Source organism: Echiichthys vipera (genome assembly GCF_963691815.1).
Source record: "Echiichthys vipera genome assembly, chromosome: 8".
Taxonomy (NCBI): Eukaryota; Metazoa; Chordata; class Actinopteri; order Perciformes; family Trachinidae; genus Echiichthys; species Echiichthys vipera.
The window spans coordinates 14,113,563-14,136,864 of record NC_139833.1 but is presented as its reverse complement, the minus strand read 5'-3'; the positions used below and the strand labels follow the sequence as shown (position 1 = coordinate 14,136,864).

The window sequence follows — 23,302 nt, the reverse complement described above, 5'->3', positions numbered from 1 at the left end:
AAGGGACAGGAGTCTTGTGGTGTCCTGTAACATAAAGCAACGTTCTCACTGAGAACTATAGTGAACACAGGATATTTTGAACAAAAACACTTCTACAGATAATACTGTAATGCCAGCACTTCGCTTATTGAAAGTCTTGTTATTATGTTTATTCACTCAAGCCACTGTTGATTTCGAGAGATGTTGCGTGACTTGGTTATGAGTGAGAATAAACTTGAAATAACAAGCAAGAAACAATCGTTTAGATCATAAATAATACGTTTTCTGCACTCGCTGCTTTCCTTCAGTTAATCTCATGATGGTTCCAGTCATTCATGAACACAGTCTTCAGCCGTGGGAACATGATTAACTTCATTAAATCCCAATTCATGGTTGGCAAGGTCCATGTCATAGGATGAGCCACTTCTTCCCATGATTTGATTTGATTTATTACAGAAGCTTCAGTAGGGAAACAGAGAGAGGAGCACTGAGTGGGGAGCTTTTTATAACCGTCTGTGTGCTCTCAGTGTCTCCAAACATACATCCTGTATGTGTGTGCAAACTTGTGATTGACAGTAGTGAACAAGTCATTCCTCCATTTATTCTGATTGTTTCACTCAATCTGGCTGGTTTCCTTGACAACAGAGGGTGGGCCTGGGCTGTTGGACGCAGTGGCTCGAGCTTTCCAGCCAAACAAAGCTTCCTGGTGGGGAGAGGAAGAGTTGTGTCAATGACTGTGATTTTAGATGTGTTGTAATTGTTTCATTTTTGCTTGTGACACATGAATGAGATATAACAGCAGGCTTGTTACCTGCATGGCGCCCAGAGTGATCGTCCAGCCTCCAGGTGAGTCTCCTCCATGAGACCTCATCGCTGCAGGGGTGAGGACGCCAGCACTGAGGGCCTGGGTTGAACCCTGAGGTGCCGCTGCTTCTGAAGCTGGTGCAAAAGCTGGTTGAGTTTGTGTGGAGGAAGCGGAAACAGTCTGTGTATTCTGAACCAGTGCTGCCTTGGTCTCCTCCTCCATGGGTGTATCTTGTGAGCCACCCAGAACAGAGGAGGAGTTTGAGAGCGGCGGAACTGACCCAGAGACACAACTGGGTGCTGGGCTGCAGTCCCCGGAGGCGCTGGGGGGAGTGTGTTTCTTCCTGCGGAGTGTGTCGATCCAGCTGGAGCTGTGTCTGGAGGCGAAGTTGGCCAGGGCTATAGACGAGAGCCTCATGTTCTTCCCTGAGGTGATCAGCTCTCCAAATCCTTCCTGGTGGGCAAAGGCATAGCCTGATCTCCTAGAACCGCTGCGAGCGCCCAGACGGCCTTCTGACACACTGCCCATCCCCCGCCAGGCACCTGCCACACTACGACCTGCAGGCTTACGCTTCTTCTGCCGCACCAGCTGGGTGTAGCGCACCTGGAGAATGAACAGAAGAGAGGAAGTTTTGTTTTGTTTTCAGGCTTTGTGCTAAGCTAAGCTAATGAGCTTCTCTAATTGGGGAATTATTCCTTTAAGATTGAGAAATGATTGATGACATTCTTTTTGCTCGTTTTCCATCTGTTTGCCTTGTATTTCTGAGCAATACATACATATATACAGTATATAAATATGTATACACACTGTTTATCTGTACAGTTTACAGCATTTATGGTGTTAAGTATTAGGGCCATTCTAGGTAAAATATATATATATACATATTCGGAGAAAAACAACTCAGTCGCTGAGATAAAAGTGATAAATCTTTGAGAAAGAGTTTACAAATTTATTAAAAAATAAAAAAGTTATATTCTCTGAGATTATAAATTCATATATTTGCAAGGCAGCACTACAACACATGAGGTCATCCACTACAGGCATGTAATAAGGCAAGCACAGTAAAGCAAGGTAGTACATTTGTAAGTTTAATCTCTTTCTTCTCAGAAATTTTAGTTTTTTCTTGGAGTATTACCACACTAATACAAATATATGCACTTCAGTTGTTCAACTTTCTTTGCGACTTTTCTATCTGATCATCAATATAATCTGAACTCTAAACTCTTCGTACTTTACAGCTGAAACTTATCCCCAGCATAGACACCATTTATAATGACTGTAGAATAAAAAAAGAAAAAAAAGTAACTTCTTTACACCACTTCCACAGTGATTTCGGTTGGAAGCACTGCTGTTTTGAGACGCACTGACTGACAAGGCCTCATGCTGAGCTAAAACTCACATAGTAAAAGTAAGTCGTGTCAATGGGGTACACTGATTAAGTCAATATTTGCAGAGTATTTCCAATACGTGAGGCCAGTGACGGTAACTAAGCATGAACTCATCATTACACACACACTCTGTGAACTGACTGTATGCAAGCAGTTAATCATTGGCTGAGACCGATTTCAAACAAACAAATCTTTTGGGAAGATACGACACTGACACATGTTGCAAAAAAGAAGATGAACACATCAGTGTTACAGCCAGAATACATGGGCCACGGAGACGCTGTGTCAAGCAGGCGGGAAGCAGTGTTTTTTTTTTAACCTGCTACACAGATGGAGTCTGTGTAGCAGACACAGACTCCATCTTTGTAGCGTGTGGTTGCTGCCAGCTTCACCGTGTACACATCGAGTTTTGCACAGTGATAATGCAGCAGGTAATGCAGGGTTTGGAACCGTAGGCTAAACGAACTGTTACTGAATTAATTAACTGGAATGTTTTAACTACAGGATCATGGATGCACATCGATTCAGTTAATTTATTTTAATGTGAAATGTAAAAACACCCACAGGAGCTCTGCTTTCTCATATGGCCTCTGGTACAACCAGAAATGTATCTTAATCATTCACCAACAGATTTTAATTGTCTTTTACACATTTCTATGTAGTTTTTATCTGTTGGAGGGCCGTATATCTGCGTGTAGAGAGTAAAAATAGAGCCGCGGTCTTCAATTGTATATAATGGACATGCTCTGCTGCGGACACGTCCCCAGGTATTCTGGCCATTATGTTACGTGTCTACAGTGGTATCTTTGGACACGAGGGGGTTTAAAACATTTTTAGGAGTTTTGAGAGGCGGCTAACGGCTCTGGACGCCGTGTGACACTTCCACAATGCATTGCATGGCTGCTTACGTAGACAATAACTGGTAAACAGGCAAATGATGGTACCTGTGGACACGTACAATTAAAAACTTTGTGTTTGTGTGTGTTTTCTCACCGTGTCTGAGAGCTGAGGTTTGAGGTCCACCTTGAGGAAGCGGAATGCCAAAACTGGAACTATGCATATTGCTGTCGCCAGTGCAATAGTTAACCACACGACTGGTTGCAACAACGTGCTCTGGGCGCTACCTACACGCACAAACAAACATATAAACACAAACATGAGCAAATACAGTTCAGGACATTTCACAAGTACTGACAACACACGGGTATTAGACATCTTTACATAATAATCTCATTGGTGGTGTGAAATGATTTCAGCAGGTACTGCACTAAAAAGGAGATGTTTTCTATCATAGCTTTGGATTTATCACTTACATAATAGCAGTGGTGCTGCATGACTGGCAAATGAAAAGAAAAGGTGACCGACCTACAAAGTGGAATTGATTGGGAAAGATCCTGAAGAGGGTCTGACTGTGCAGAGCAAACATGATGGTGAAGTAGCAGCCCAGAGAGCCCCACACAAACACATGGTTGATAACAGTCCAGAAGCCTGTGTCGAGAGCGATCTACATAATCACACACGTGCAAAAAAAAACAGCACAGTTAATACCCGACGATGGAACAGACATTAGTTAAATATAGAGGTTGCCAGCTGCAGGGAAAGCTAACACCACTCTGGCTTCTCTCACCTGTACGCTGACCACAATGACCAAGGCTGTTGCTGTGGTGACCGCAAAGGTCTGGTAGTCAGCGAGGGGCACGCCGGTGCTCTGAGTGGCGTCGGACAGGACAGCGCAGGGAACAAAAAACAGTACCACTGATGTGTAGATGCCCTGGGCGATGCAGATGAAGAACTCTCTCTTGTTGAAGAGGAGATTGAGCTGCCCAGGCTCGTACAGCTTCGGATACTCCAAACTCCTCTGGTCAGGAACATCCTACAATGAGAGAGGAAGTGAGGACCTGTGCTTACCAAAGTAAGACTCAAATTGTCTTGAGTCCTTATGTTGTAAAGTGTGCTCATACAGTATATGCTTATGTTGCACACTGTACTCCCCCACAGGAGCATAGACTGGGAGCTGCTTTTTTTCTCCTCCCCTTTCCTCTTGTTCTCCCTTTTCCTCCCCCTATCATTTTAACACTCACCCTGTTATGCATGTCTTATTGTGTGTATTGAAAGCTGTATATGTATGGACGGGGGGATTGAGGTAATTTCGCTGTAGATTCTGATTCTAACTCTGATTCTGATGTTGGGGCCGCAACTACAGAAATGACCTGGAATTGTTGTTTTTTATGAAATAATTACCTAGTTTTATCCAATTTATACAATACCAAAACCCCTTCCACATATTGAAGGAACTCTTTACCACCAATTTCCCATTTGATGACGTATTTAAAAGTGAGGCTTGTTTACTACTTCATCTTTCTTAAAGCTACTGTTTCCATGTCCGATGAAGATTCGACCCACAACAGAGAATTTACCAACATGCATGCGGTTCTTCAGTGAAAAGAATACAGCATGCATAGTAAGCACCAACAGACCTGGTCAAATATCCCCATGGCCAGCACAGGGAGAGAGGTGTAGACAATGTTGTAGAGAGTGATGAAGTACTGATCATACACCGTCTGCAGGAGAGAGAGTGAGAGAGAGAGAGAGAGAGAGAGAGAGAGAGAGAGAGAGAGAGAGAGAGAGAGATAGAGAGGGATAGAGAGAGCATGAAAAACACAGTCAAAGTGAAAATCATGATTACAGTTTCCTAACCTGATTGTTGCTGTAAATATGTCCTCATGAGCTATTCTCTCAGACCTGTGCGGAGAAGCCACAGAAGAAGCCGAACCAGAAGTGCACCATGGTGAAGGCAAAGTTCTTGTAGAAGAAGTAGCAGAGGAAACGGCACATGCGCAGGTAGGACCAGCGGCCATGCACGAGCAGGAGGCGCTGTAGGAAGCGGAACTGGGAGAAGGAGTAGTCACTGGCCAGCACGGCCTGGATCCCCTCCTGACCTGAGATACCAACTCCAATATGAGCACCTGAAGGAGTAGAGAGATGGACACAGAAAGAGAGGAAAAGAAAAGTAAGCTACCTAAGGCTTGCTTTAGTTGGAAAAACTAGACCTTTGTTTTTGGCTTTCTTGGTTGGTTTTTGATAGTGAATTGTCTCTGTACTATAAGAAATGAAGAGGAAGAAGCATTTTAAGTCATGAAGATAAAATAATTATAAAAAATGTCTTTGGCTGTATTCTGTATGCTGTATTTCCTCATCCTACTCTTTTTCGCTAGCTCTAAACACTCATTGGTTTAGCTAGCCAATAAGCTATCAAGTCTTAATAAATAATGTTACTATAGTAATTACACAAAAAATAATGGCTCACCTCCCAGTGAGCTAACAGCTAAAGCCAGTTAGTCGTTTACCATTATGAATTTTTCAAGTTTTTTTTACAAGTCATTAATAAACTTTCCATCCAGTCTAGTCCTGAGTTGTAAATGTTAGAAGTTAATAAATGTCTTTTGGACCAGATGTACCTCAACCTGTTTTTCAAAAGATATAAGATAAAACAGTTAAATTGGAGGTGCAAGTGCAATGCTGCATTTGAGCAAGGTAAATACCAAAAACTAGCTAACCCAACCTAACCCCAAATTTTCACTTATTAATAACCCACAGATAAACCAAACGCCTGGGAAAAAACAAGCTTATTGTGAGATTAGAAGAGCATAAATCACAGGATGTGAACCAACCCCACCCATCATTGCTTCATTGGCTGTATCTGATTTGTACTTGCATAAATTCATTTGAAGAAGCATTCGTACATACATGTTCACATGACGTACATACGCATGAGGTTATGCAACACTTACACAACAGAATATTACAAACACTTACAGAAACAGAACATTGGGTTATTGACTTAACCAAACCTTTTCTTTCGTTTCACCCTATGCAGCTTTAAGGTTACGATAACATCTGACTATCATTCTGTATCACCTTGTTGCCACTCTTAACTCCAGCACTGGAATAGAGTGTGGCAAAGCAGGACTACTCCTAATGAAGCGATTGTGAGTGTTATGAAACACAGACTGCATGTTATACCCCAGAGTTCAATCTGACATATTTGGTGTTTGGGATTTCTACCAGAATACCAAGTGTTTGTCTGCACAGCGTCAGAAATCAGCTCCTGACTCCGATGAGGACATCACACCTACATTGCTGCAACGCACAGTTCCATGCAACCCTTGTCACTACTAGTAAAAACCATGAAGATACACAATGAGTCACTGGCAGCCATGTGGCTAAACCCTACTTCTCTCTTTCCTCTCCGTCTCAACAATAATCTGGTTACACTTCCTCCTCTGCTCCAAACCATCCTTCCATGACTGCACAACTCACTTTTGATCATGCTAACGTCGTTAGCTCCGTCTCCTATAGCCAGAGTGACGGCCTTCTTGTGTTTCTTGATGAGCTCCACCACCTGAGCTTTTTGCAAAGGGGTAACTCGGCAGCAGATCACCGCTTTGCATGCGCACGCTGTCGACACAAACTCTGTCTCCATATCTGCTTCTAGTGCGTGTGCCTATCAAAGAACAGGAGAGAGAGAAGAGAAGTTCAAGGGGAAATTACTAAGGGGTCAGAGTTGCAGCTGTGGAAGAAAATAACTTGTTTTGTTCATTACTAACACACTTCTGACAACTCGCTATTTCCTGACATTTGACAGTTAAATTCTTCATTGCCTGTGTTTGTTTTGATCATGTGCATTGTACAATATGTGAGTGTGGGGGGCGTGTTATTCATACCAGACTGTGACCGTTGATTACGAGGGCAAACTCTCCAGAGATGTTGTCCATGAGGTTGGAGGGAGGTGGTGGTTGAGGAGGTGGAGGAAGAGGAGGAGCAGGAGGAGGAGGGCACTGCAGCTGTTTCCCTCCTTCTCCCTCTCCTGTAGCATCTCCTTCTTGTCCTTCTCTGAACCCGTTACCCATGAAACATCCCTCCATCCCCTCCTCCTTCCCTCCGTCTCGGGTCTGTGACAGCTCGATCATCCTTTCCCTCGCCCTCCTGGAGAGGCAAAACAAACAAACTCAACATCAACAGGGCTTGACTATGACACGAAAGACAAGCAAAACATAACATTAGCACGTTGAGGAGAAAGTAGGAGAGATGAAAGAGGAATGGCAGAGAGGAAAAACAGATGCAGCTGAGAAAAATCAAAATAGAGATAAAAATAGGACCGTGATGTTACTGCTGTTGCTGTGTTTCATCCCCTTGCTTACATCTATATATCACTCAAATCACTGCAGTATTCTGTATGTTAATTAGAAGGCGTTGGGGTGTTGCTTTGCTATATATGTTAAGGCTATCTTACTTTTGAATGGTAAACCTTTGGCAATTTTGTTTAGCTTAGCATCTGTTTTACCTGTGTTATTTTAAAATGTCTTAATCATAGTAAAGTTTCATCAGTATGCTTTGTTGTGTGTTGTCCTGTCCTTCCCGTAGCACTATGAGCTCACCCTGGTAAGTTCCTTACAGCTTTTTCTTGTAATGGCAATATAGTTAACAACTGAACTCAACCCAACACTATTTTTTGCAATTCATACAAGCTACGGGAACTGTAGTATGCAATCTTCAGGCCATGCAGAGTTTTAAGCGTTGAGGAAAATACAGCATGTCACAAGAAGTCACAAGGTGACCATTGACATTTTTAGTTTGTCAGTAAATATATCATTTAAATATATACAATTACGTTTACGTTTCACATATTTTGACCATGGCAACTGTTGTACTGTAATGAACTACTGATACAATTGGATAGAAAGTAACTTTGTTTATAGTACCAGGGTGAGTGAAGTTATGGTAAACTATGAAACACAATAAAGAATATGGTCAAGTTACAGTTATTTACAGCGACAAAAAATTAATTAATAACAAATAGTGGTTTAGTTTGTATCTTTTAAAAACTGATCACAACGGTTTTGAACGACGAAGCAATGGAAGCAGCAATGGGGCCCTTGCAAAATACATAGTGAAGGTAGCGGATATGTCCCCATGCGCCATATGTCAGGCTTTACCCCAACACTGTACATCCGGTAAGCCAGACTACTGTGTGAAAACAACTATATTAGGAACTCTTTTAGTTTATTACGAAGTCTGATCCGATCAGTGTTTCAGTGGTCCTGGTAGTCTGTGTATAAGAGCAGAATGTCCATATATCATTCACTGAGGCCCTCCCTGTTGACCAAAACAAGCGCAAAATGACTGAACCTTTAGTTTCGGCTTCCCCTGTTTTTCTCGCCACGTAAAATAATATTTCACTGTGGTCTGTTTTAAAAAAACAGTTAAAACACTGGCCTGTCCCCAGCTAGGGACAGGCCACCAAGAACAGGGACTGTCCCCCCAAAAGACAGGGGCATCTGGTGACCGTATCACCAGAGCATCAATCCACTCTGTGAGAAATATATTTAAGTCACTGAGTTGATCATGGAGCCAAAAAATTAATTGAGTGAAATTCAGAACAAGGCTGGATTTGCAGATTGCTCTAAAAGCATCAATAATGACGCCGTCACTGACAAGACAAAATCTATGACATATGTTGGTTTTACACTAGAAACAGTAGATTTTTTTTATATTTTGAAAGAAACTATTATGTATGTAAACTTCAAACTATTTCTTCACTCAATGAACTGACACTTGGCAGTGCATTTAGATACTTATAAGCAGCTTTGTGGTTGTAATGGGTTAATTTAACTGTAGAGGCTAAATCATGTTTAGCACCTGTTCAGCAACTCTTGTACAGTAGATGGAACACTGTGCTACCACGCCCACTCACTCCAATCATGCATACATATCCTATTTATTTACTTATTTTTTGATCATTATCTGGCTTTTGTCATTTTTGTTCAGTGTGGATCATACAGTGTACAAAAACAGAGACACCAGACGGACAGACAGACACACAGACGGACTGACCCGAGCTCCTGTCGTACGCTCTGGACAGTGTGTCCACTGATGATGAACACATCGGTCATATCATCAGTCAGCATCTTGCAGGAGTAACCGATATTGACAGCTGTCTCTAGATGAGAGAAAGGGAGAAGGTTACCTAACGTGTTTAAGATTCAGGATAAAGAGAACAGGTGCCAGATTGACAGCTCAGAAGTTGAGTGATCTGATTTCACTGCCTGGATGCTTTTTGCCGGTCTACACACTCCTGCGATATTGCTTTTCTATTTCTAAATGGGTGACACTTCAATGTATGTACACATCAATGTTGCAGCCATTTCTCTCTCCTGTTCCTTTGCAAATCGCAACTGCATGCAAACTCAGCTCTATGTGTGTGTAAAAGGAAGTGCTTCTCACCCTGCTTGTCTCCGGTGAGAACCCAGATCTTAATGTTAGCCAGAGAGAGGACAGCGATGGTCTCTGCGACGCCTTCCTGCAGCTTGTCTTCTATAGCTGTGGCACCCAGGAGCTTGACAACCGGGTACACAAATCCCAGTTATCAAACCAGAAGTAATATATGTAGGGAATAGAACCAACTTCTATCTTATGATTGTAAATGGATTACCGTGATTTCGACTCATTAAATCACTCATCACTGAAACATAAACAAGCTCTGACAGTGTTGTTTAGCTACCATAAAAGAAAGGAATTCCCCTTCGCCAGATGTGGACACGTCCAACTAAACCTAAAGTTCCCTGTTTTACCGTGCCATTTTTATCCCGTTTGCAGAAGTTAAGTCACACGCACACCACACTGGGATGTACACTCTTAGATCTTTTCACTAACCATCATGTCTTGCTCTATCTGCTCGTAAGCTGATGCCAGTCGGTCCTCTCTGCAGTTGGCGGCCTTGTCAGCGCAGCGGTGGCTCTCTGACCACGCCTCCCACTCGTCCTCTGACAGGTCCCTGTAGGCCAGCGCCAGTGTCCGCAAACCATCTGCTGCATATTCCTAAAGCCGAATGTGTATACACAGACATGTTCACACACAGTCTGACACGAGTATACAAGTGAGGAGAAACAATGAAGTCCTATACTCTACTCTATTGCAGTATTGACTCCTTTCCTATCATTGAGTAAACTGACAACCACTGACTAAGTGACATATTTTACAGATATTTTCTTTTTAATATATTCTAAGCATAACAATGAAAGTACAGTACAACTGACCAACTCTACAATTAACCCAAATTGTGAAAGAAATAACAGCGGGAAGTTTGTGTAAAATGTGCGATTCGGAATCATTTTGAGCAGATTATTTCCTGTGAATATTGCATTTTTAAAGTTTTTTTTAAAATTGCTAACAAGCATCGATTAGTATTGAAGCCAACTTCCCAAAACTCTTCATACAGTTTTCATTACCAACATGCGTCTTGGCCAAACAGTTAATCTCACCTACCAAACTCACTCAAAATTTCAAAAAACAACAGGGAGCAGTACATAAATGATCAACTTTTATATTTTGAGTTTAAATCATTGTTTTTCAGATAATTATCAGTGAACCGAGAATAAGAATAACACATTTTCACTTTATTGACTGAGTGTGCTAGCATTTAAGGTGGTGGTGTATAAAGGAGAAAAGAGGTAATTGATTTTGGCAATAGTGGTCATTTAATGCATTTTGTGGGAAAACAATGAAAGATTATTCACAGTTTAGTCCCTACAGTCTTCTGTTTGGTTGTGTGTGAGGAGTATTGACAATGTGACTTCAGTTCTGATCAACTCATTTAAAAAAATCAGGAAAAAAACATAATACAATTCTCTTTATTATGTTTTTTTTTCTTTGCATTTTTAAAAATCATACGTACTTGATGGGGGTTCTTTTATTGAAAAAGTTTTGGACATTGGCCATAGTCTGTTTAGGTCTTCACTGTGCCTTTATCCTTTAAGTTTAAATAATTAAAAATAATAATTTCATACATTTCTTTTCACAGAAATGAATGAAATGTTGACATAAAGGCCAACAGTTTATTAAAAAAAAAGTTCTCTTACCCCCCTTAAAATCAAGAAGGCCTCGTAACTCCCTGTGAAGCTTTGATGACCTCTAATAGGGGTCGGGATCCCCAGGTTGGGAACCAGTGCTCTATATTCTACTATCGTTAGGTCCAAATTAAGGCCGGAAATACAAGTATCTGCATACCAGTAGAAACTGAGTAAAAGCTTAGACTCAAGCTGTTTTGAGACACTAGATGGCAGTATAGCTACATCAATCCATCTGTCCATCATCAAGGATCCAAGAGTTGATGTGTGTGTGTGTTTACTCACATTGAGGTGGTCTGAGGTGATATTCATCAGTTCCTGGTTACAGGGGTGGAGTCTCTCCAGCAGCACAGTGTCAGCTCCTTTACAGTACAGACGGATCCTGCCCTCTGGGTTACGCACTGAAAATAAATAACAGTGTAATGAAGAAAAGAAATCCATACAACTCTCCTGTTACCTTCAGATAACCACACTCCGCCTTTTCATCTTCAACAAATGTCGTTCCCACATAAAACACGAGACACGGGCTGTATAAATGTTTGCTCAGTGCCTCCTGTTCTCGCTGCTCTGTCTCCGAAGACGAAAGTTGTTGCTAAGGCAATGGTGATTTATGACCAGTGATTTCTAGGCAGTTTTCCAGCACCTTACAAGAAGACCAATCACAGGAACACACAGTGAAATCTCACTGAGGGACAAAATGTAAACATGACTAATAGCCTGTCTCCAGTCAGTTTGGAGGAGTGTGAATCCAGATTTAAATACAAACTTTTGATTAGAATATAAGAAGCTCAACTTATCGAAGAGTCCACTGCATTGAAGGTGAGGTGAGTTCTTGTTTTGTTCTTGGCATCCAAAGTATAAAAGCAGAGTGTAAATAGTCCAGATTTAAAGTGATTTTCACCTGAATGTTATGTCCCTGCATACTCAACATTGTTGTTTCTGATGCATAAATCTAATTTAATTCATATTTATTCAAATTTTAAAAACACCAACACATGTCCTGTTGTTTTTTTTTAAATGATGAACCTTGCGCACCTATAACAGACATCCTCTTGCGTATGTTGTTGAAGTCCAGTATGGCAAGCAGAGTGTAGGTGACAGGTCGTCCCATCTCGGTGGTGGTTATCGTCCCAGGTGTTCGAGAGCGAAACACAAAACCAAAGTTTCGAGCTGCTGTCACTAGAGCGCCCTCGTCCGGAGACTGAGCCTTATAAACCAGCTCTCCTGGGTAGACAGAATACATGATGATGTATAACGGAGGATAAATAACAGGTGGTGTGTTAGTGTCAATGTTTTCTCCCATTCAAACTCCCACATCCCCCTCTCCCCTTTCCCAGTGCTCACCCTCGCTCTTCTCCTCACTCATGACAGTGTGACAGAGGGAGAGCAGGCGGAAAAACTCATGAGTGTGTTCGTCTCCCACTTTCACTGATTCCAGCAGGGTGTCGTCATAGAAACAGAAGCCGGGGTCCGCGAGGGGGTTGAAGGGAGTGAAGTCAAGTCTCTGAAGATAAATGCAGAGTCAGGGATAATGATAAGCCATAAACCAAGAGTACATAAGTATGGATTTGTATGAATGCATGTTTCAGTAAAACAAAACAAAACAAAAAAGGCTACTTACCTTTGGCTGTGGTCCCAACGGATCTGTTCCTTCACCTGACAGTAACAAACACAAACACAAACAAACACACACACACACACACACGCACACACACACACACACACACACACACACACACACACACACACACACACACACACACACACACACACACACACACACACACACACACACACACACACACACACACACACACACACACGTGCCTAAGACTTTGTTGTAATAATAATAATAGCGCTTTTCTCTGTGCTCAAAGACGCTTTACAAAGAATACACATGGAAACAGACACTCAAACAGAGGGCACTTAAACACCACTACAATGAAAGACAACACATCAAGAGAAGGAGAGGGTGGAAGATGACGGATTGTCAGATGTTGTAAGGGATCCTGAGGAGATGGGATTTAAGCTGACTTTTGAAAGAAGGTAGTGTGTCAGGGAGTTCCAGAGGGTAGGGGCGGCGATGGCATAGGCTCTGTCCCCCAGGGTGCAGTACTTGGTCTTGGTGATGGGGGTGAGAAGGTTGGCGGCTAGTGGAGGAGTGGCGGTGGAGGAGACCAGTCAAGTATGAGGGTGCAAGGTTGTTTTTGGATCTTGAAATTGATGCGTTGTTATGGGAAGCCAGTGAAGTTGACGGAGGATGGGAGTGAGGGGGAGTGAGTACAGTGAGTAAGCAATTGGGCGGCCGGGTTTGAACATATTGCAGTTTTTTACGAACAGTGGGGGGGGGAGGATATACATGATGCTGTTGCAGTAATCGATCGTCTGGAGGTGATGAACGCGCGGATGAGTGTTTCGGCGGCTGAGGAGGGGTGAGCGGGGCGAAGGCGTGCATGGTGTGTAGGTGGAAGAAAGATGTTTTGGTGACGTGGTTGATGTGTAACTTGAAGGAGAGTGTGAGGTACATGATGATGCCGAGGTTTCTGACCAGACCTTGTGTTTTTTGTTAAGACAGCTGCTCTGCCATAAAGTCCATAAACCCTGCTTTTATGATGACTATAATGTTCAGGTTTTGTTGACGCTGTCATAGAGATGTTAATTATTTTCAGTGTTTTAGTGTTCAGGTCAGTTAGTGATTGTGTTGTACAGGGCTGCATCATATTCAGAGGTGTTTCTAATATACGGACCTCAACAATAAACATAAGCATTTCCAACAATGTCAACAAAAACTGAACATTAGAGACAGAGCTGTTTCAATTGCAACTGTGTGTGTGTGTGTGTGTGTGTGTGTGTGTGTGTTTGTGCACTAACCGTAAACTCGTCCGTTGATGGAGCACTTATTAAAGATCATGATGTTCTGAGTCAGAGTTCCAGTCTTGTCACTGAAGATGTATTCAACCTAAAGGAAACAAATAATCTGAATGCTAAATCTAAAATTACACAGATAATGCGGTGAAATGATTGTAAATCTAAAAGTAGGATAAAAGCTATGTTTTAAAATCATCATCATAATATTAAATAGAAATAAAGAACTGAGATATAGTTAAATCAATCAATCAATGCACACAGTTTTCAAAGGGTTGCCTTTATTAAATTGTATTTTTTTTATTGATAAGCATGGGAGTGATGAATATTTTGACTGTTTATAATGAACATGTTCTTCAGACCAAAATGTGAAGCCTCCTTGTCTCTGAAGTTAATAAATAATAATACATGCTTCACAACACAAGGCAACAGGTGCAATTCAGTTACTTCTGAATTGATTTAAACATTAATGGAATTGATTTTTAAAAATAATTTACCATTAATTACCATTAACAAAGCATCAAAAACACATGCATGAAATAATAATGTCACGCTTGCTGGTGAAGTGAGGATGCCCACCTGACCCAGCTCCTCGTTCAGAGTGGTGGTCCTGGCCTCAGCTGCTGTGTTACACTGCGAGCAGAACATCTGCTGGTCCCAGTTAATGAAGTAGCTGTGACCCAGCCTGATCACCTCCACACTGATACACAGACAGAGGTAAGAAAGGGATATGGTAGAGAAAAAGGTGTCTGACTTTAACAATACAATGGAGTGAGAGAATAATAAAATACTTCTGTATCAGTTTGTATAAACATATACAAACTGTGTCAAACAAAGCTTAATGTCGGCAACATCGTCTGCTAATATACCAGCATTAATACCTCTTCTGTTCATTTTTTGTGACTCATATTTGTCTTTAACCATCACTCTTCTATAGGAATGGAGTACTTTCCAAACTTCTCCAGTCCAAAAATCCCTGCATTCAATCTTTTTTGTACGCACATCTAGAAAGAAATGGCGATTTGTTTGGTTTTGCTTGCAGCCAATCACCGCAAGTGTTCTTTGATTTAACATGTGATTGGCCCACTACTGTAGCAGCTACAACCTATACAGTCTGTCGTGTGGTTAAGTCAAGCTCAAATAATACTTCATTGTACAGTTTTGTATAGTCATTTAATAAATATCTGAATATTGTGAACAATTTCAAAGTATATTCATGTAAAAATAATTTGGAATGGTAGAAGCGCTCTGGTTTAAGCTTTCCATAAGCTTTTTGTTATTATTTATCTCCATACATACAAATATGTATATATATGTATATACCCTGCGATAGACTGGCGTCCTGTCCAGGGTGTACCCCGCCTGACGCCCGATGTCAGCTGGGATCGTCGCCGCAATACACAGACCTACTCTTCTATAAACACTTCTTTTGCACAGTATGTCTTGGACTGCGCCTCACCTGACATACAGAGAGATAGGCACCACGGTGTTGAGGATGATGACGTAGGACCAGAAGGAGAGGAAGGCTGAGAACAGGAAGTTGTCTACAGGAGGGTCCCAGGGCAGATAGCTCTGAAACAGGGAGCCCACCTCTCTCTCCCACACTGCATTCCCCACAGCCAGGATCACACCCATACACACCAGGAAGCCAAAGATCTGACAGAAACACACAGATGGAGAAAAATTAGAGACAGCGTAGGTGACAGTACAATCGCACGATATCTTACATCTGGATCTCTGTTCAGTTGAGCACAGATCCAGATAGAATAGAGGAGATATATGAAACTAGATTGAAGCTGCTGAGCTCACATCCTGGAATAGTGACTGTACGAGCCGTGAAAGTGAGAGGTTTGGGGTGTCTCACCCAGAGGACCAGAGTGTTCATCAGGCGATCGATGCTTGTACGCTTAAACTTGGTGCGACCGCTGTTCTGCATTAGTTTGGTATCTGGGCCTGGGACAAAAATAGGGAAAGTTAGACGTGTTATACACATCACATAGATACTGTCACACACAAATATACACACACACCTGCGAAGATGACCAGGCCGTAGCAGGCCTCTGTGTTGCGGAGGACGCATCCTCGTAGCAGCATGTTCTGGTTGGTCAGGGGGTATTTCTTGTCTCTCCAGTACAGAGTCCCACAGAAACGATCCAGCTTGTTGTTGGGGGGCTCACACACCACCTCACCTTCACACACACACAAACACATACAAATTTAAATCAGATGTTATTTCATAGATCAAATAAAATACAGTGTTATTTTCCTAGCCGTCTGACGTAGTGTTGAACTTATCATCTAAATGGCAGCATGCCGTTGTCACACACATAAACACGCACCCAAAGGCCGAAACGGTAAGTTCGGTAAGTTGATATGAGGCAGTGTGGGTTGATTTGCTGCAGTAATGCATTTTCTGCAGCAGGTGAGCAGTGCGTGTGGGCGCGCTGCGCTGACACTAAAGTCTTTCGTTGTGTGAGACTAGTGGGCGGGTGATGACAGACTGTCGTTCAATGCTGGCAGGGAAGGGCAGAAAGAGAGTGTGTGCGTGTACATTTTGTGTGCAAATGTGTGAAGGTGGATAACATTTGTATAAACACTGAAACCTGTTGAAAAAGAAAGATGAAACAAAATGGAAATCGAGAGAAGAGGATGAGTTTTTTTCCTCCAAACTCACCGTCAAACGGAGCCAAGTTGTTTGGGTCTCCGAGTTCAGATGTCACTGAGACAGACTGGCGTACCTTCATATTGGTCTCTCTGCAAGATAATACAGCACACAGAGATTTGAGATGGAGATACAAATTGTGAGGAAATGTGAGCCAATGGTAAGATGTGGTGTTTTTTCTGACCCGTCCAGCTCGGCTGTCTCGATGTAACAGAGACCGTGAGGTTCGCTGCTGGACAACAGGAGCAGGTCAGCCTAAAAATAGATACAATAGCTGAGCTGCATAATGGCAGAGATGGCACAGTGAGGATAAAATGAGTATTTGCATCTGCAAACAAGTTAGTAATTAACAACAGCAGGTAGTGTCCACTAATAGGGCACATACTGTACTGAAATACATTAAGTAATATTGCATTTGGTCCACAAGACTTGAATAGCCATCATGATCCCATGCATGTCCACACTGTTGCAGGCTGATCCCTGAACAGTCCACTATTAGGTTAAAGTAGTCTTAATTAAAATAAGTCCTACAAGACTGTAGATTACTGTGTGTGTGTGTGTGTGTGTGTGTGTGTGTGTGTGTGTGTGTGTGTGTGTGTGTGTGTGTATGTTTGTGCATGTGTGGCGATGTACATCACTGTGCAGGACACACACTTACTGCCACAAACTGGTTGTTTTCCAGTTTAATGATATCACCCACTCGAACGTTCATCCACTTCTCATTCTGTAGCCTAAAACAGCAAAACAGAGAGGAAAGGTAAAGAGAGGTAAGATTTAGAGAAGCTAAGAAATCTTTGCAATTTAAGACATCTTGCAAAAAAGGGAACAGATAAAACTTGAATAAAACATTTTTTAATCAGCAGACTCAGTTTAGGAAACAAAAGCCCCGGTGAGTGCTTAGTTGCAAACGACAACTCACGAGCCACGGATGAGGACCTGAGACTGGCGGTTGTTCACTTGGTTGTCGCTCTTGTGACGAAACTGCAGGAGATGAAGATCAGTGTGAGAGCTGAGTCGAACTCATCATATAAGAGGCTACTTGTTAGCGCTATATTCAAAGTAATGCCTGCTAGAAATAAGACTGAAAACAAAAACATTCTCACATAGTCGTCTGTGGCATCCTTTACTGCAGTGATGCTCAACACCAGAGCTAAAGGCACGATGGTAGTGAACCAGGAGAGGGAGGAGATTTGAGGTATTAACTGCACAGAAACAGAGGGAAGATAGATTTGCAGATTAGTTTGAAAAGGAACACAAAGAGTTCGATTCAGAGACAGCCACCTTTGACCCGCTCAGCTCCTTAAAAACCTGACCGTACCGTACTGCTAATAAGACGGTTCTAACAGGGCCAATAAGTTACATTTTCTATTTAAAAAAGTCTATCACATTAAGCACAATTTACAGCATCCATCCAGTGGGTGTTAAAACATTTCAGTCTGGACCAAAGTGGTGGACTGGTATCGCCGACCCCAGAGCGATGCTGCTGACTCAAAACACACGAAAAACGTTCAATGTTGAAACGGATGAACGTCAGAACTGTGAAACTTGGGGTGCAAATCCTTTTTGCAACTTGTGATTCAGCTGACTGTGAAAGGTGCTCATGTGAAACTTTTTGGTAAGATGTGTTTTATTCCATGCAGCCAAAGTCAGCACCGACTGTGCTCTCAGGTGCCTCAACTGCAGAAAGCTGTAAAGCCATGCTCACTAATTCTGTCTTTTATAAACAGCTTCTGACTGCACGCTCAGAATAGAACAGAACTGATTAAAGCAGTTAACTGGATTTTGAATGTGTTTTGTGTTCATCTCCTATGTTTTATACTCTCTCTCTCTCTCTCTCTCTCTCTCTCTCTCTCTCTCTCTCTCTCCTACCCTGCGCCATTCTTAAATCCCTCTTTCCCATCCCTCCTTCAGCTTCCCTCCTCACCTGCAGTATGAGCAGGAAAAGGAAGTAGGTGTTGGCTACTTCCTGGAACTGCTCAAACAAGTTGACGGGCAGAAAAGTGACGATGTTGTACTTGGATGTCATAATGCAGTTACTCTGGATGAGGTAGAGGAGAAAAAAAAAATCAGATTATTATATGGACTGTCTGGATAGACATGGACTGGATATTTCGGTTGATGACCATACTTCGGGACATGAAAACGATCTTACCGCGTACTGAAACTTTTCGTTGTACTCTCTGTCGTTGGCTCTGACCCTTCTCTCCTCCTCTGCGAGAACACAAGATACAAAATGGGGTCATAACGGATGATATCACAACAATAATATGCAGGAAGCAAACAAACATGCTGCATCTCCGTGTCAAATCGCATATTTTTAAAGAATGCCGATATCAGTTAAATCCTCTGGAGGCAGAGTGAAGGAGATTGACAGTCCGCTATGTATTTGCATTTATTTATAAATCAATGAAGCTAGAGTAGTCTGTTTTTATTAAATCATTTTGTCTCTCTCATTCTCCTACTAGACACCAGAACTAATAATCAGAGCAATTACTTCTGATCTTTACCTATATAAATAATCTTAATGACCAAATGTGCAATCTGAGAAACATTATGCAAAATAACAACAGATGTGTGTGTGTGCGTGTGTGAGACCCATGAAGCATCACATCTATTCTGTTTATGACTTAAATCTTTAGAGAATACAAGTAAAACTCCCCTCCTGACCCTGCTCTATCCTCTTGCTGTTTTTAGGTTTCTGTTTATGCTGAAGCAAGGTAGTTTGGGAGTTCCCCTCCTCCTCCGCCAGGCCTGTCTCCTCTAATATTGATGAGACTGCTTTTTAAATGAAACGCCAGACCTGTTTTGCACAGGGCTGTACACAGGCCACTCCTCATGCACACACGCACAGATATAAAATTCAGGGTCAATAGCACGTTTTTCACAAGGCCACTGTAGCTCCGAAACCACAAAGTCCTCGACACGCTTTCGTCCGATGACTGAGAGGCAATGAGGCGCCAGGGGAAGGGACATCACACAACTGCATAATCACATGCACACACATAAACAAAGACCCTGTGGTTTCCTGTGTTTCTGCAGCACTGTGAAGCTCTGTCTTATCTGTATCTCTGCTGTACCAAACAAACACAGACCAATTAAAGAGATACAGATCCGACCAACTGGGCTGTTGTCACAGCGGTTTTAGTCAAGCTAAAAAATACTAATTATTTGCCATCTCTCCCTTTGCTTCACATCTGGAATTGCTTTCAGGCGCTAAGGACAGTAATAACAAGTGGACAATGTCCTCACAATGTTTGTTATTCTATGTATTCTGTGTTATTTATATTATTGATATGGATATACAGTACATGTTACATACAGTATATAGTACATGTTGGTGTATATATATATATATATATATATATATATATATATATATGTGTGTGTATATATATATATCATACACCTTCTGTCGAGAACGTGTTTATTGATCAAATAACCATGCAGGAATGTCTGTTTGGACTGCCTGACAGATCAATGTACTTCATCACATTGATGCAAAATTATATTAAAAAAAAATATTACAATAAAAGAGCACTGCACCTTAAAGGCAATATTAACCACAAATAGCCCCCAAAATATTAAAGGGCTAGCTTGCATAGTATAAATATGACGCGATCCAATTCAAATCATCTCAATACATACAATATTGTAACTAACTAACAATAAACTGTACATCTCTAAGTAAGTTAAACTATTCTTTCTTATTTGTAAAAATCTGAAAAATAAGTTGACCTATTAGAGAAAGTGTTTTACGGCATCACTTGAAAACTATCTCCTGTGTATGTAAAGTAAATTTGAGTGTGGGCACGTCACAGCTGTTAAACTTTGAATGTCCGGCTCTGGGCCGATGGTATTTGATATGCCCTCTCTTCTAAACTCTATACTATAACAATATCAGCACATCCTCGAACATCTTTTCTTTTGAAACTCTTCCAATCCTGTCCCTCCTCTGTCATTTTCCCTCTGGCACCTCTCCCATCTACCTGAAGGTCGTCCCGTCGCTTTCGAGGGTAAGTTTTCAGCGGAGAGATCTGTCTGACAGGCAGTGCAAAAGCTCTATTAACCCTCCATGAAGATGCTTGTGCTAGGTAAGCACAGAGACTTCCCAGCATCTGATGTCAGTACCAGTGTCTGTCCCAGCTGTGCGAGCTGACCGACACAAGCTGAATGCATGAGCATCTTTAGCAAACTGCCCATTAAGTGTTTAATGTCTCTGACAGCTTCAAGGGCATTAGAAGCCCTGACGCAGACTAGATGCTACACAGCGAGTCTGTATAAATCTATAAAGCTCCATTACTGAGAAACTTTCAGTCGCAGGCTTCCTCTGCTGTGAGCGTAAGGTTTCCATAAACAACAGAGACATAAAGGAGCACATAAATATTGATTTAAACTGAAATACTTAAGATCATGCTATCTTTAACAGAATGCATAATGTCGTCTAATATAAAAGCAGTCATTTTTACTTTCATCCCCGTTTCTTTAACACTCTTCCCCCCATAGCTGGACATGTGAGGGCACGTGTCGCAGCTCAGAATCTCCTCATGTCTCAGTGAGCGAGACACTCTCAAAACACAGCGAACACATTCTGAAGTCATAACATAAATTACCAGAGAGCACAGTCACTCTGAGCTATGGGAAATGCTGTTATCATTTTGCAGGAGTCAGGAGCAGACTCATGTGCAGAAGTGATCATCACTCTCTGTGTCTGATTATATTAGTGGAAGATGGGATGGCAGAATCGCCTGCATTCATGCGCGTGCACACACACACACACACACACACACACACAGTGATCTAATTTGTTGGAAAGCGATGCGGGTGACGTTGACGGCAACAGACCGGTGGGCTTAAGGTCAAATGAAGGTGCACATCCAGTGTGATTTGTGATAGTTAAGCTAAGGAATAAGGATACAGATGAGGCAGTGCAGTGACAGCGCAGGCTGGCGCCTGGAAGATTGATCAGTGTCTCAGGCAGCAGGGACAACAAGGACATAATCCTACTTATTTATGCAAAATTGATGCAGATAAAGGCAGGTGTTGTTTACACAGGAACATATTCATAAGCAACGCTAAAGGAAAACCACTTAAGTTGAATCCGTTTGAGGCACATTAGACAGGATCTCCTAATTTTGGGACACAGAACTGAAATCAGAAGAAAATAAATGTGACATTGAACCAAAACACTGGTTGACAGTGGAAAAGTGCAGACATAACAACATCTAAGTAATGACAATTTTTGTTTTTTTTTGCAGTAGTTGATGCAAGATGCGGGTGTCTAATTAACAGAATGAAAAAGCTCAGTGTTTACAGGGAAAGCAACTCAAAGTCTGATATTGGGCTATATGCCAGTTAGATCTGTTATGCAGGTATGCAATAATATGATGAAGTGTAGGTGACACACACACACACACACACACACACAGTATAAAATGAGGTGAAGAAGCAGGAATGAAACTTTGGAATGAAATTATGTTTATTTGAAGGACAGTGAGATGTACAATAAACACCCTTCTGTTGATGATGATGATGATGATGATGATGATGACAAGCTGAAATAAACGCAGCTTCAAACCTGTCCTCTTCTTTTTCGCTTTGCCTCCATTTAGTCCTTTCTGTTTCTTTCTGTCCAGCGGGAGAACGAGAGGAAACCATTTCTCGGGGATGTCTTTCAGTACGGTCATCTTGACTTTTTTTGACCGTCTAGATTCTTAGGTCGATGTGCGCAGTTTCGGTGACTGGCTGCATCTCCGCAAGGACGCGGGGATGAAGCTCACGTCCCAACTTCAGTCAAGTTAGACTAACCGCGCACCGTCCCGTTCCTGCCTCTCTGTCGCCACCGCAAACGCACGCACGCACGCACGCACGCACACTTGATCCATCATTTGCTCTGCTCTCTCTCCTGCCACAGAAACGCTGAGGTCATTGTCTCGTATAAGGTCAGTCAGCAACTCCACAGTTAATTTGTTCCTTCGCACGGACTGGCTGCTTGATTATATATTAAATGTGTAGGATGTAGGTTTATTTATAATACCATAAATGCAAATCAGAAGCGGTTTTTATTTTATTTTATCAATGCTCCTCAATAAACTGAGGTGCAAAGTCTGCACCGTCAGCTCCAAGTCTCATCCACAACATAAACACTGTCCGCTGGACGCATTACGTAACCACATAGGCTCTGGAGTTTGACTGACGTTACCATGGCAACCGCCTCTGCAGGGATCCCGCAGCTGAGCGAATGAGGAAACTGGGCGCCATTTTGGATCTAAAAAGCATGAGCTCATAGGAGCATTGGAGACCGACAGTGGTGTTTAGAGCCAAAGTGGCTCGTGCAGCAGCTCGGTTTCCTGCCCGTTTTTTAAAAGGAGAAGGTGCACTGCAGTGGGCTGGGGCAGGTGCCCCTGCACGTGCTGCGCTGCGAGCCTCGTGCCAATACATTAAAAAATTGTTGACCACACACTTTCACATGCTCTTCTTATTCCCTGATCACATATGAAGCATAGCTGAAAAAAATCACCATGACACACAAGTCAGAGATGTTATTGAGTAGGAGGTCATTGGCCTAGTTAGGGACCTTCATTCAGAATATATTAATCTTTTGCATTCTTTGTTGTAACTTAGGTAGCCAAGAAAAAAACAAAAAAACAATAACAACTGGACAGGGTTGTTCAACTGGGTAGATAACAGATAACTTGCA

The 23,302-nt window shown here is 42.1% G+C and overlaps 1 protein-coding gene across 1 annotated transcript; it reads right to left on the bottom strand.

The window, feature by feature from the left end:
* Positions 1-592: 592 nt before the first annotated feature.
* On the bottom strand, positions 593-22,289 carry atp8b2 (ATPase phospholipid transporting 8B2; the record flags this gene model as incomplete). The annotated part of the gene is made up of 29 exons (XM_083918570.1): positions 593-682; positions 791-1,387; positions 3,166-3,292; positions 3,534-3,676; positions 3,800-4,045; positions 4,650-4,733; positions 4,915-5,138; positions 6,493-6,676; positions 6,897-7,158; positions 9,067-9,172; positions 9,457-9,568; positions 9,886-10,050; positions 11,364-11,479; positions 12,114-12,302; positions 12,423-12,582; positions 12,700-12,734; positions 13,950-14,037; positions 14,523-14,643; positions 15,403-15,599; positions 15,808-15,896; positions 15,974-16,132; positions 16,618-16,697; positions 16,790-16,860; positions 17,264-17,336; positions 17,525-17,586; positions 17,709-17,807; positions 18,530-18,643; positions 18,758-18,816; positions 22,181-22,289. The coding sequence occupies 29 exons, from the start codon at positions 22,287-22,289 to the stop codon at positions 593-595; spliced, it is 4,161 nt and encodes a 1,386-aa protein (XP_083774696.1).
* Between the last annotated feature and the right edge of the window lie 1,013 nt (positions 22,290-23,302).